This window comes from Pseudorca crassidens, chromosome 7 (genome assembly GCF_039906515.1).
Source record: "Pseudorca crassidens isolate mPseCra1 chromosome 7, mPseCra1.hap1, whole genome shotgun sequence".
Classification (NCBI taxonomy): domain Eukaryota; kingdom Metazoa; phylum Chordata; class Mammalia; order Artiodactyla; family Delphinidae; genus Pseudorca; species Pseudorca crassidens.
The window spans coordinates 102,278,103-102,291,800 of NC_090302.1; the positions used below are offsets into that span (position 1 = coordinate 102,278,103).

The 13,698-nt window shown below is 37.1% G+C and overlaps 1 protein-coding gene across 1 annotated transcript in view; it reads left to right on the plus strand.

Annotated features, from left to right (window-relative positions):
- The first annotated feature begins 7,104 nt into the window (after positions 1-7,104).
- Positions 7,105-13,698, plus strand: part of ADAM7 (ADAM metallopeptidase domain 7) — a 45,773-nt gene continuing 39,179 nt past the window's right edge. The window contains 1 exon segment of the mRNA XM_067745499.1: positions 7,105-7,289. Within this exon segment, the coding sequence (XP_067601600.1) occupies positions 7,105-7,289 (185 nt within the window).

A 13,698-nucleotide genomic window follows, 5' to 3' on the forward strand; every position in this document is an offset into this window, starting at 1 on the left:
CACATGAGATAATCTATGAGGTACCTTTTTTAGATGTATTGAGCTATATATATATCATACACATGTTTGTGGAGTCCCAATGTCCTTGACATAAGGCATTATAATGTATGTGAGAATATTTATTTTACTAAGAAGTTACTTTGATAGTGTATGTCCTGAGTCTCTCTTCCTGAAAAGCATTTGATTTTAACTATATGGAGAATTGGAACATTTGCATGCATTTCATTAAGAAAAGTAATGGGATCTCCAATTAGTATAGTCAAATATTTATTCATTATCCTCAGATTTAAATTAGCTTTTAAAAAATCATATATCTCCCTTAATTGGTAATCCACAGTAAAAAAAACAAAAAGAAAAAAAACTAGTAAATATGAATATCAAGGCTTATTGCCTGGTCTCTCTCTCTCTTCTAATCTATCATCCTATCCATACCAACCTACTTATTCCTACACTGGGTAGTTAAAAAAATTGTTAAGGTAACTAATAATGATACATAATACACGAAGATGAAAACATCAATTTGAAGCAAGCAACAAAAAGTAAACCTCTGGTTTTTTAAATATTCATCTTTATTAATTTTGTCCTCAATGTGAATAAGAGGTGTTCTGGATCAGAGAGAGATTAGTTATTAGTATTTCCATAATAATAGCTGTATTGTTTCCTTTGCTCCACTCTTACCCCAAGACAACACAATGAAAGCCAGATGGGAAAACTTATTTGAGTGGTCAGATACTCCCTAAGCAAGAAATGGAGAAAAATGGATTTTCTCAGCTGTCTCATGGCTGTCTTTCTCTCCAGTCCAAAAAGAAGACACAAAAACCTTTGTTCCTTAGAGACAGGATGGAAAAGTTTCTAAGTTCTTACTCTAATCTTTTGGAATATAAATATATCACTCCAAAGGCCAGAGATGCCCCAGACTTTCAGGCTTCTATGACCTATAGATATACCTCCAAGGTCCCAGGTCTCATTTTCCATTGAAATTTTAACTCATACTTGTACCTATGGAATTAGATAAATGTCACTGGAGTTCTCTCACTCTCTATACTGGTATATTATCTTCTCATGGCTTATTCTTAGGTCAGAGTACAAAATTTCTACAAAATTTATTCAGAAGATCCTTGATCTGCAGAGACACAAAAATATTTTCTCTATATTGCACAGTCATACAATGGCAAGATCATAAAATTTATATGAAGAGCAAAAGTAGGAGAAAGTAGCTCTAGGTTAAGTCCTTGAAATTTCTCTTTTAATAAATCTCAGAAATCAACTAATTTCCTAGTTAAGAGACTCTCTCTTTAGAGTAAAATACATATACATAAGTCCTGTGCATATACACACACAGAAAACAACCAAGCAGAAAAAATATCCATTATTTTCACTCAAAAAAGTGACTATGTTTTGTTTTGTTTTTGTTTTACTTCCACTTGGGAAATTAAAATAAGCTTCACAGAAATTAGAGAACCAAAATATTTTGTTGTAAAATAGAGAGAAAAACTCATTAGGTTGACTTAAATGTTCTTTTGATTTTACTTTTTCAGATAAAGGGCTTTTTGCCCAGGGCATGTTATTGAAGTCAGATTTCCTTATTAGGAACAGAGCACTTTAGAGCTAGAAGAATCCTTCAATATTTAACAACCCTAATGGAATCAGAGCTAATTTTAGAAAATGTATGTCTAGGATACATATTGATTTGTAGTACTGATGAAGTTCGTGTTTCTTCAGAATTATATATTTCCAGTTACCTTTCTATGTTCTTATTACCCAGATGGGCTTTCTAACTGCTTTAAATCATAAATCTTTTAAAATTAGTATATCTTTTTAAAAATTTAATTTATTTTCTATTGGAGTATAGTTGATTTGCCATACTGTGTTAGTTTCACGTGTACAGCAAAGTGATTCAGCTATACATATACATATATCCATTCTTTTTCAGATTTTTTCCCCACATAGATTATTACAGAATATTGAGTACAGTTCCCTGTACTATACAGTAGGTCCTTGTTGATTATCTATTTTATATAAAGTAGTGTGTATATGTTACTCCCAAACTCCTAATTATCCCTCCCCCCACCTTTCCCCTTTGGTAACCATAAGTTTGTTTTTGAAGCCTGTGAGTCTGTTTCTGTTTTGTAAATCATAAATGTTGACAGGAGGTAGATGCTTGGGATTTTTAAAAAAGGTATTGACCTTTATTAGAGTCAGTGTGATATCCTGAAAAGCACTGGCTTTGTAGAATACAGACTTGGTTGGAATCCTTACTCTGCCACTTACCACCTGTATGAAATTGGAAAGTGAGATAGGTTTACTCACCTATGAAATTACCCCCCATTAATACATGAGGACACAGGATGTAGAGGCACTGGATGAAGTATGGTTACATGCTGCAAACTTTTGGCAGTTTAACAGAGATATATAAATTGCTAGCTGTGTGTGTGAGACACAGTAATCACTAAACCCATGGAAAATAATTTTAGTAAATTTCTAAAATAGAAATCATTTTTCTCTTTGTTCAATCTCTGATGGACCATCTAAATATCTCTGACTTTCCATAGCTCTGCCTTCTTCACCAACAGGAGGGTAACTCAAGACACAGTTGGAAAACTTCTTGTGCATCTTTTGAGAACTGCATTCGTTTGCATCACTTATACTGACAAGATCATTTACACACTTTCAACAAAGAGTGGTGCCTCAGTGTCCAGGAAAAGAATGCCTAGAAACTTCATTATGAGATTAAATACTCTAAAAGACAAGTTGGGCTTTCTTTCAACAAAAAAGATAAAGCGTTATGTAACACAGTGAGCAAAACAAATTGTTCCATTTTTGTTTCTTCTTGCTTTTCTGTTTTTTACTATGTGTGTGTGTACATGTCTGTGTGTATATGTGCAGTACTCTGTAACTTAGGCTATTTGAGAGGACTTCTATTCAACTCTTTTCTCCAGATTTCCACTTCAGTTCCTCTTAAGAGCTCTGATCGGTAAAATGTAATGCAGCAACCTCAATACTATTGAATATTTATCTCCTCAGTGGTTCAAAACTTTAAAAACAAACAAAGGAAAAATACACTGACAAAAACAACATTGCCTAAGACACGAGTTGGTATATATTTTCTGTAAGGGACTAGATAGTGAGTATTTTAGGCTTTGTGGGTCATGTGGTCTCTGATGTAACAACTACTTCTCTGCAGTAGCCATAGACAATACATAAACAAAGGGGTGTGGCTAAGTTCCAATAAAATTTTATTTATAAAACTGGTGGCCCACAGACCATCATATCACAACCCCTGGCTCATAAAATACAATGGATGCAATTTTATTTCTTAATTTTGTGGAATATCACAGAGCAACCTTCCAAATAGTGGGTTACAAATCATTACATTTAATATTCCACACTAAATACAGCTGGAATATCCTGTCTCTAGCAAGGAAAACTCCCAGGAATAAAATCCCTCTATCTGAGGGATAGGATTGAAATTTACCAATGTGAGTGAAAACTAAATTAAGATAAAACTGATAAAATTCTCCTTCCTGGTCAGAAGATCTGGTACAATCAACACCATTTTCTCCTTTCTCCACTCCAATCCATCATGCCAGATGTCCTTATCATATGAGAAACAGGTCTGACAACATTTTTTCTGTGTTTAAAATTCTAACAGCTATTGTCTTCAGGATAAAGTATCATTCTGTTACTCTGGCAAACTGACTTCTTCATATTCCATCTTCAACCTACCTGGAAAGCCTTCTTTCATGGCACAATCCACCCCCCCAATCCCATTTAACATGTTCCATTGTTAACATCTCCATTGATCACCCAATCAAAGGATCTGTCAGAATTTTAGATATGAGTTGACTTCATCTACATTGTTTTTAAACAATTTCATTTAACTTCATAGCAATACTCTCCTAGAGAGTTCATACCTTTGAGCAAATCTCATCATTCCATTAATATCCAACTAATTTTTTTTTTTGTCCTGCTTAAAAGACTATTACAGTTTCTACAAGAATATATTACTCAGTTGAAGCAACTGAGAAAGTTCAACAAAGGAATGGCAGAAGCAAAGATTAGAGGGGCTCAAGCCGTAACAACAAACAAAAGAGGAAAACATAACACAAAAACAAAACAAAAGCATACTTCCTCACTTCATAGGAAGAGAATGAGAGTAAATAATTTTCTTGGGTGACGTCTCCTTAAGAATTAGGGAAAAATAAGTATGATTCTTAAAAGAAGAAACCAATGAAAAAAATTAAAACTCTCAATCTCAACTTTCTCTTTCTATTTCTGCTTCTAACCATGGCCACTAGCAGGCAGCAGGACCATCACCAACAAAGCACCATGGAAAGCAAAGGCTCAAAATACTCCATATTTGCATGGCACGTGGCTAGAGTTTGAAACTGGAAGGGAATTTCAAACCTTATGCAGGGGCTGGTTACTTTGAAGGATTAAAAGTATTTTTTTTTTTTGAGATTATCACTACTGTAGGATTTCTCTGTTATGCTCAGAAGTGAGAGAGCAGGATAATGGGAACCTCACACATTGTCTAAGGGACTTGGGCATACACAAAGCTCCACCATTTGCTGATTACCCTTGAATGGGTGAATTTCCTTTTTGAGACTCAGTTTTTTCATCTGTACTAAATTATTATTTAATTTAACTACCACATACTGTTAACACTGAACGAGCAAGTGACTGACAGAGTGAATGCTCAGGGTATAAGTTTTATTTCACCAAGCTTTTAATTTCAAGGCTGAATCAAGACTGTGCATTCTGAGTTAAGGAATATCCAGGTGCCAATACCCCTCCCTCCCTTAATGTTCTCTTTGTGAGGTGACAACTTTGGCCCCATGCGGAGCTTCTGGCACAGGTTTGAGGGCCATTCCCAGCCTCTGCTCCACGATTAATGAAGTGCTGCTGGTACAGTAACATCGAGATCAAGCTGTGCCGGAAGGTATAACTGTGGGTGAAAGCAGTCTACAGAGTTTGAATGGGCAGACTGTAGAGATGGTATCACATTCTTTCCCATTTTCAGAAGAAAGGCACGATCGATATCCAAGTTATTCGAAATATTACTATGACCCTGACTCCTACTACTTGATGGTCCATGAATAGCCCTTAGTCACAGTGATTAGGGCGCTTTTAAGCAGGCTTAGGTTAGCTACACAGAGACCCAAAGAAGCTCCCATTTTCAGGAAAATGAGAATTATTGTGAAATTTTTGTTCAGTCCCAGTGAATCCATAATATTTATCATCTGTTCTATAAAATGAGTGTAGCAATAATGTTATGATAAATTATAATCAAGTTCTTACATTACTATTTATTGAGTACCAACAACATGCAAGGTCTGGTACTGTTAGACTCCGCAGGTGACATGTGAATGCTCGCCGTGGTCTCTGTCTTCAAAGGGCTTGCACATATTTCAGAAGATAAAGTGAAAATTATACTAATAATTTCTATGACTGCGAATATTTGAGAGCAGTGATCGGCAGAGGGTAACTTCAGATATATCACTTTATTAAGAAATAAACAAACTTACTCAATACTGTGGATTCCACTATATCTAGTCTACCATAACAAGCAGAGAAGAAAGACTCACTCAAAGGTACTCACATACCAACATGCAGACTGTAGAGCAGAGCTAGGCAGGGTATCAGGAGTCAGGGGAAGGAAGGAGCAGCGCGTGCTATGCTGGGAATAGGGGTAATAGAAGTATCATGAAGAATGTGGTACTAGATGTGTTGGGTTCAGGGAGGGTAGACAGGGGATGATGGCCCCTCACCCCAGACAGTGATTTATTATATTTGTCAAATTGGAGGCAAAGGGTGGCATAGAATGAAGCATATGATGAAGCCACAAATGACTGACAAGTATACTCTGAGTTCTGTTTAATCAACCTTGAATAAAGATGTTTCAGCTGAAATTGTAGGCAGATGAAAGGAGGGCCAACTGTGTAGAACTCCCACAGGCATGCTGATAAAAGGAGCAGGGGCACCAAGAACTGAACGGGCCAACCAACCAAACGGTCACTTGGCTAAAAGTAAAGTCCTTACACCGTTTTGTTGATAATCTTAAAATATTGTGCAAACAGTGGCTAGATAGGATAACTTATGTCTCCTTACATATGACCATCCATGCTATTAAGAAATCCTCTTCAGAAAGGCATAAGAGGCCAGAATCTCAGTCATTCATTGGTAATACTCAGTTTCTTGAAAAGAAAATATAAGCTATATGGACAATATCCTGAAATAAATGGTTAATTTACACAAAAAAGTTTATTGAGGGTCTGTTAAATGAAAGGAACAAGCCTAAGCATTGGGGGTATAGTACCAAACAGGAAAAAATCTCTACATTACATTTTAGAACAGGCAGAGGATGAAAAATAAATACATGAATAAAAAAAAGTCTTCACTGACCAGGTCCTAAGAAGCCTTCATTCACCAAGTGGGAAGGGGGGTACGGAGTGCTTAGATATTGGTTCAAAGACAGGTGCAATCTAAAATAGAGTGAACAGAGAACGTCTTGGTGAAAAGGTACTGAGGAAAGAGCTAAAAGAGGTGAGGGAGGGAGCCATAGGGATGTTGCCTTGAAGCGACAATGGGCTAGCGTGTCCATCCTGGGTACAGGGAGAAGGACAGAGTAGCTGAAGAGAGCTGAGAAGAGCCAGTGATGAGGTCCAAGAGTCACAGGGCTCCAGACCATGTAGGGACTTGTAAACCTCCACAAGGAATTTAGCTGCCACTCACCATTAGGTGGCAAGCCACTGGAGGATACCAAACACAGGAATTGACGTGGCATTGCTTCCATTTTAAGATGATCACTAACTACTTTTGGAAAAGAGACTACGAGGGAGAGGCAAGGATAGACATGGTGAAACCACTGGTCAGGAGGTTACTGTAGTAACAAACAGACTGTGGATTTGCTCAGAGTGGTAGCAGTGGAGGAGATGAGAAAAGATTAGACGCAGAGTATATTCTGAAAGAAGAGCTTTTGGAGCTTCCTGAGAGATGGTCTATGGAATGTGAGAGAAAGAGAGGTGCCCAGGCCAACATCAAGGTCTTTGGCTTGAGTAGCTATTTTGATTGACAGCATTGTCATTTCCTGAGATGAGCGGGATGTGCGGAGGTGCAGTTTTGGGGATGAAAATCAGGAGTTTTGTTTCTGTGTATACTGGATTTGTTATGCTCACTAGACATCAAAATGGAGATGCCAAACGGACAACTGGAGTCAAGGAAATAATTCTGGGACCTATGAATTTGGCAATCAACAGCAGCGCAATAGTTTTTAAGACATGTGATTTGTTGAGATCTCCAAGGGAATAAGTATAGACAGAAAAGAGAATAAGTTCAAAGAGTGAGACCTGAGACCCTCCAATGTTTAAAGGTCTGGGATATGTGGAGAAATGAGTGAATCAAAGTAAAAAAAAAAGCATCTAACGAGAGAGAAAAAGCAGGGCTTCCTTTCCAGTAAGGATAGTGTATCAAAAAAAAAGAGAGGGTCAAATGACAAATTGAATATGACCAAGAAATGAAATTGGGACTGAAAATTAACCACAAATTTAAAATATGGAGATCATTGGTGACCTTGATGAGTAATTTCAGTACAGTAGTGGGTACAAAAGAGATTGTCTCTTGTACCTGACTGGAGTGGCTTAAAGAGAGAATGAAGAACTGAGAACAGTGATTATAGATAGCTCCTTGAGAAGTTTTTGCTATAAAAGGAAAATAGCAAGGTTTCTGGAAGGGCATGAGAGATCAAGAGAGTTACTATAAATTGTTTAAAAATGAAAATTACAGCTTGTTGAGGAGTGAAGTGAAGGTGTGACATAGTTCTGTAGGAATTGGACTTATGGATAGGATCATGAATGCTATCACTTATGCAACTGGAGAAAATCTAATTGCATTTCATTTCATACCCTGTCACCACTTGGCTTTAAATCTATGTTGTTTAAACATTTTGACCTTACCGAAGTTAGTGTATTCCCTAAAGCTCTTATGAAACAGTTAAATTGAAGGTGAGAAATAATGTCAACCCTTCAACAAAATTGAGAGTCGTATATGTATTATGCACTATTCATTAATTATCTTATTAATCTACACAGTGATCTTGTGTAGGAAGCACTATTATCTTTAATTTGCCACGAGGAAACCAAAACTCTAGGAATATTAAGTAATTTGTTCAATGTCACTAGTTAAGTAATGTGACTTTCAGAATTAAGAGGTGAAATTTCTATGCACTCTTTTTAGTCTGGGTCTGCCATTCCCCAGGAATAACCTTGTCCTTTTGGGTAGCAGAGTGAGTCAATTTTTTTATGGCTCTTGTTGCATTTATAACATGACATTTACTATGCATATTAATTTGTGGAAAGTAGGGTAATGATGAAAAAAAAAACTCCGAACTTGTCATTATTCTATCAAGTCAAAATTTCTACTTACAGTGAAGAGGTCTTGGGAAAGGAGAAAAAAATTCAGTAAAAGCATGGAAACACAGCATCCTGATGTTAAAAAAAAATCTTAAAGATCAAATAATCTGATATTCCCAATTTATAAATAAGGCACTGGGGCCCAGAAAATAAGTGATTTGGCAGAGGTAGCAGAATTAGTCACAGGTGAACACAGAGTTCCTGATTTTGAATCTAGTGTTCTTTTCAATGCACTTAAAACACAATTAATGGGCTGAAACTAGCTTCTACAAAAAGAATTGCAAGTTCCCCTTAATTAACGTGGTTTTGGAGTACTTCATAATGATATTTCTTTTAAAGTCAGACAGAAAACGCTAACCTTTATTCCAGTATTTCTGTGTGAAGTTTTTGCCATTTCTATTGTAATTTGAATAAGATTTTTTTTTTATTCACTTCATTCTCTTCATTCACTTGAATTTACTGCCCCTTTTCTTCATGTTTCTCTTGGCAAAGGACATACAAGAATAAGCATTTTGAGTCTGCAGAGTGCGCCGCCGTTTCTGACTTAGAATATATTCTTTATCATCTGTCATGCTTCCTGGGCCTCCACTATTGTGAATTCACTCTGTTAAGTCCTTAAGAAGGGGGGCTTCCCTGGTGGCGCAGTGGTTGAGAGTCCACCTGCCGTTGCAGGGGACACGGGTTCGTGCCCCGGTCCGGGAAGATCCCACGTGCCGCGGAGCGGCTGGGCCTGTGAGCCATGGCTGCTAACCCTGCGCGTCCGGAGCCTGTGCTCCGCAACGGGAGAGGCCACAACAGTGAGAGGCCCACATACCGCAAAAAAAAAAAAAAGGAAAAAAAAAGAAGGGGTGAGGGATTGCTCTCTAAGTTGCTGGCTAGGAGAGGGGGAGGTGGACTGAGGGAAAGAAAGAGAGAAGGATGCTCAGGACGGCAAGTCTGAAGGGGTACCTGGATTGTGAGGGAGGTCAAAGGGAGAAAGTAGACATGCGCTTCACAAAGCTGGGAAGCCCCCAAGACACATACTGCTTCACTGCTTGTTAAAGGGTGATCCTAGTAATGATAAGGATTGGACACAAGAACGTACAACCTCCAAACCCCTCCCTGAAACCAAGATGGCATTCGATTGGAGAACCTCCTATGAGAGGTTGCTTCACTAATTTGCAGCTAAGATATGAGCGGACAGAACGTTCTCATATTTGTCTAATTTTTAAAATCTGCTTTTGTCTGATAAGCAGACTTCCCAGAGCCACTTTGACAGAAATCTGCTTCAGGGATCACTGTTTGTTTCTAAAGCTTTATATACTTTAGTGATGATGTTAATTTAAACACAGAAAGCTGTGACCTGAGAGTGAGAATAAATTATAAACCAGTTATATTATAATATTGCACTATTCCACACTAGTCACTTGATAGAGCTTTATGAGAAAAAATAAAGTTTCTTTTCCCCTCAAAAAAAGCACTAGTGTATAATAAGAACACAGAGCCATGCAGAAATTTTATCTTAATGTCTGCTTTTCACTTATTGATTATGGGTCATGAAGTAAGTTCCAAAAATTTTTCTTCTTTGAAAGTTGTTGGCTGTTTCACCTGGATTAGCCATGGATAATGTCACATCTCTAATCTTATAGACATGCTAGAAAGTTAGCTCAGCCATAACTAAAGGCATCAGACAAATGCCTTTAAGCCTTATCCTTTAACATGACACCATAAATAATTGGGATTTCACAATTGGTATTTTAAACATTGTTTATTCTAGTTTCCACAATTCAGACTGTAATAAAGGCAAGCTCAATATAGTTCCAACCTATCACCCAATTTAAAATGCTCTCTTTAACTGTCACTGTGAATGAAGCTGCTAAGTTCCATTTGATATGTGGATGAGTATTTGTTTGGTGATGGGTCAGATATGCTGAGTACGCCCATCAGTCTTCAACTATCTCTGGTAATGACCTGAAAGATTATCAGAAACTCTACTGGTAGAGATGCTCATTTGGATTAAAGTTGTTTCAATTACGTTCAAAATTTTTAGAAACACACGTGGATGTAGCCAGATAATAATCATGTTGCAAATTAGGTTTATTTCATTCAACCAATTTATATTGAATACAGTGTGTATATGCAAGGCACTGCTAGATTTGTGGTACCAGAGTAAGAAAAAGCCATTAGTTTGGTTGAGAACCACCTTGTTAGTGACTGTATATAACATTCCAAGAATCGAGCCCTGGATATCTGAGGTATTTAAATACTGAGGAGGGAAGGATGATGCAACAAATGAGACTAAGAAGAAGCAGTGAATAAGCACGGAGGAGATCCACAAATGAGCTAAACTCTTCAAAAGGTGAAAGTCATCAACAGTGTCAAAGGTTGTAAAAGGTCAAGTTAGTGAAGATTGAAAATTGACCACTGGATCTGGCAAAGGTGCAGATCAGCAGTAACATTGACAAGAAGTGTGTCATTGAGTAAAGGATGAAAAGTATGTTTGGAGTAATTTCAAGAGCAAATGGGGAGAGAGGAACTGTACATTCATCTTTCAAGAAGCTGTGCTATTAAAAGAAGTCAGGAAAGCAGTAGTAGCTGGGTGGAAGGTAGGGTGATGTAAAAGAAGAAATGCTTTTTGAAAAGATAAAAATGGCAGCATATTTGTATATATACTAATTGAGAGTATTCAGTCTCGAGAAAGAACTTGCCAGAATGATGATATTGGGGCTAGGGGACAAGAAGAAACGGAATCCAATATATTAATGGTGGGTAGACCTTAGAGGAATGGGCAGTACATTTATAGAAACAAGAGAGAACTAGTCTCTTGTCTTAAGAGACTATTGTCTTAAGACTTAATCCAGACTAATATGAAAATTTCCAATATGAATCTACAAGATGAGCCTGGACAGGGCACGAAATCTACAAAATGAGTTGGGAGCATCTTGTAGTTCTAGAAAGTAAGGAAGCTCTCAAACAAACGAAAAAACAAACCCAAACCCACATTGATGGGAATATGTCAAGAGAACACAGGGGGCCAGCTGAAAGATCTCTCAGTGGCCAAAAGGACAATTTGAGCAACAAAGGCAATAACATGGTTTTGGACCATAACACAAAGTATCAGTTAATATCCATGAGCCCATATTGATATAAATAAAAGACTGAACAAGTAAATTAATGAGGGAGAATAGACAAATCTCCCATAAGGAAGAATCAAAAAATTGATGTAGAAACGTGCCCCCCGTCCCCGCCAGGAGGAGCCCTACCCTTTGAGCATGGGCTGTGCATAGCGATTTCCTTTCAAGGAGTGGACAGAATAATATGGAAGGAGGAAAAAGTATAACTTTACAGTGGAGAAAGCTGACAAATGCTACCTCAGCAAAGCAGTCCATGGTAACATCGGTAATAAGTCATGTTGACAGCATGTACTCTTTATATGATGTGATGAAAAGTGGCACTTGATTTTGTTTTCTATCAAGTCTCCATAACTCCAGTCTAAACATGAGAAAAACATCAGAAAAGCCGAAATTGAGGGAAAGCCTACAAAAAACCTGACCAGTATGCTTCAAAACTGTCAAGGTCATCAAAAATAACAGAAGTCTGAAAAGCTATCACAATCTAGAGGAGCCTAAGGAGAAATGACAACTAAATATAATGTGTCCTGGATGGAATCCTAAAACAGTAAAAGGACATTAGACAAAAACTATGGAAATCTGGATAAATGTAGCCTTTAATTGATAATATCAATCTTGGTTCATTAGTTGTGACAAATATACCAGAGTAATATAAGGTGTTAACAACCGGAAAACCTGAGTTGTGGGGTCCATGGGAATTTTCTATATTGTCTATCCAATGTTTCTCTAAATCTAAAATGCTTCTAAAATTAAAATGAATTCAAAATTAAACAAAAATAAATATAATTCTAAAATAAAAAAAGTGAAAATGTTGTTTACTGACAGCAGAATGACAAGATGAAAAGCAATATTATCACATTTAACAATATTAACAGTTTCATTATATTAGCTAATATAAAATCCATATTCAAGCACTGAAATTTCAAAAGTCCCATTATAACATCTTGTTACACACACACACACACACACACACACACACACACACACCCCTATACATATAGTTATGTCGTAAGATGGGATTCAACCCTTCTTATTTGATTGAGCACCTAGTTTCTTGTCTGGCCATCTATGAATTCTGCATCTTTACAATAAAGTTCTAATTTTATATTAAACTTGTAATCAAAAAAGTCCTAACTAATGCGTTCCTCACATTCAACAAACACAAACCTCCCCTCTTCCTCCCTCAAAGCTGCCCCTCCTTCAAAAGATCCACCTTTCAGTGGTGAAAAAGTTAAACAAACCAGAAACCTGGGGCAACCCTTGACTCTTTTCTTTTGCCTCCTCTATCAAGCAATCACTAAGCCTTGAAGATTCTAGTATGTAAATAGTCTTTGGAATCATCTACTCGTCACTATCCCTGCAGCCACTCCCCTGCTCAAATCACCTGTACACCATCAATAACCTGTAAATTCTTTTTCTGCCTACAGTCGTGATTTCTGCTGATCCATTATCCACAGTAAGCAAGCCATCTAAAATACCAGACCAACTTCTGCATTCTTCTGCCTAAACCTTTTGCTTCTCTTTGCTCTTAGGCTAAAGTCCAAATCCTCTTAAGTGACTTAGTGGGCTGTACATGATTTGACTCCTTCCTAACTTTTCGTTTCTCATTTCTATTCAACTTACACTTGATTTTCTGGCAATATTAAACCTCTCTCTGTCCTTCAAATGTGTCAAGCTTCTTCCTACCTCAGGGCCTTTGCACGTGCTGTTCCTTGCCCCTGACCCCTCTTTTCAATATCTCTCACACAGTCACTGAATTTCTCGTATTATGATGCTTATAATACCCAATTACATTTGCTTGATTTTTTCTTTGCCAAGCTGTGGCTTCCTTGAGGGCAGTGACCTGTATCTTGTGCACCACTGTTGAATAAATGAATAAACATATACCCATAATCCCATCAAGACATACAAATACAAATATGCTCATTAACATTTCACTATATTTATTTTATATCATATTTCTTTGTCTATCCATTCCTCTATCATCCATCCATCTTCCATCTTATTTTTATGCATACCAAATTATATTGCAGACATTAGTATACTTCCCCCTAAGTACTTCAGCAAGCATATCATTAGAGTTTAATATGTGTTGACAGTTTTTCTTTCGATGTAAAATCTTCATGCAATGAAATGCACAACCTCAAGTGTACATGCATTGAATTTTGATGAATGCA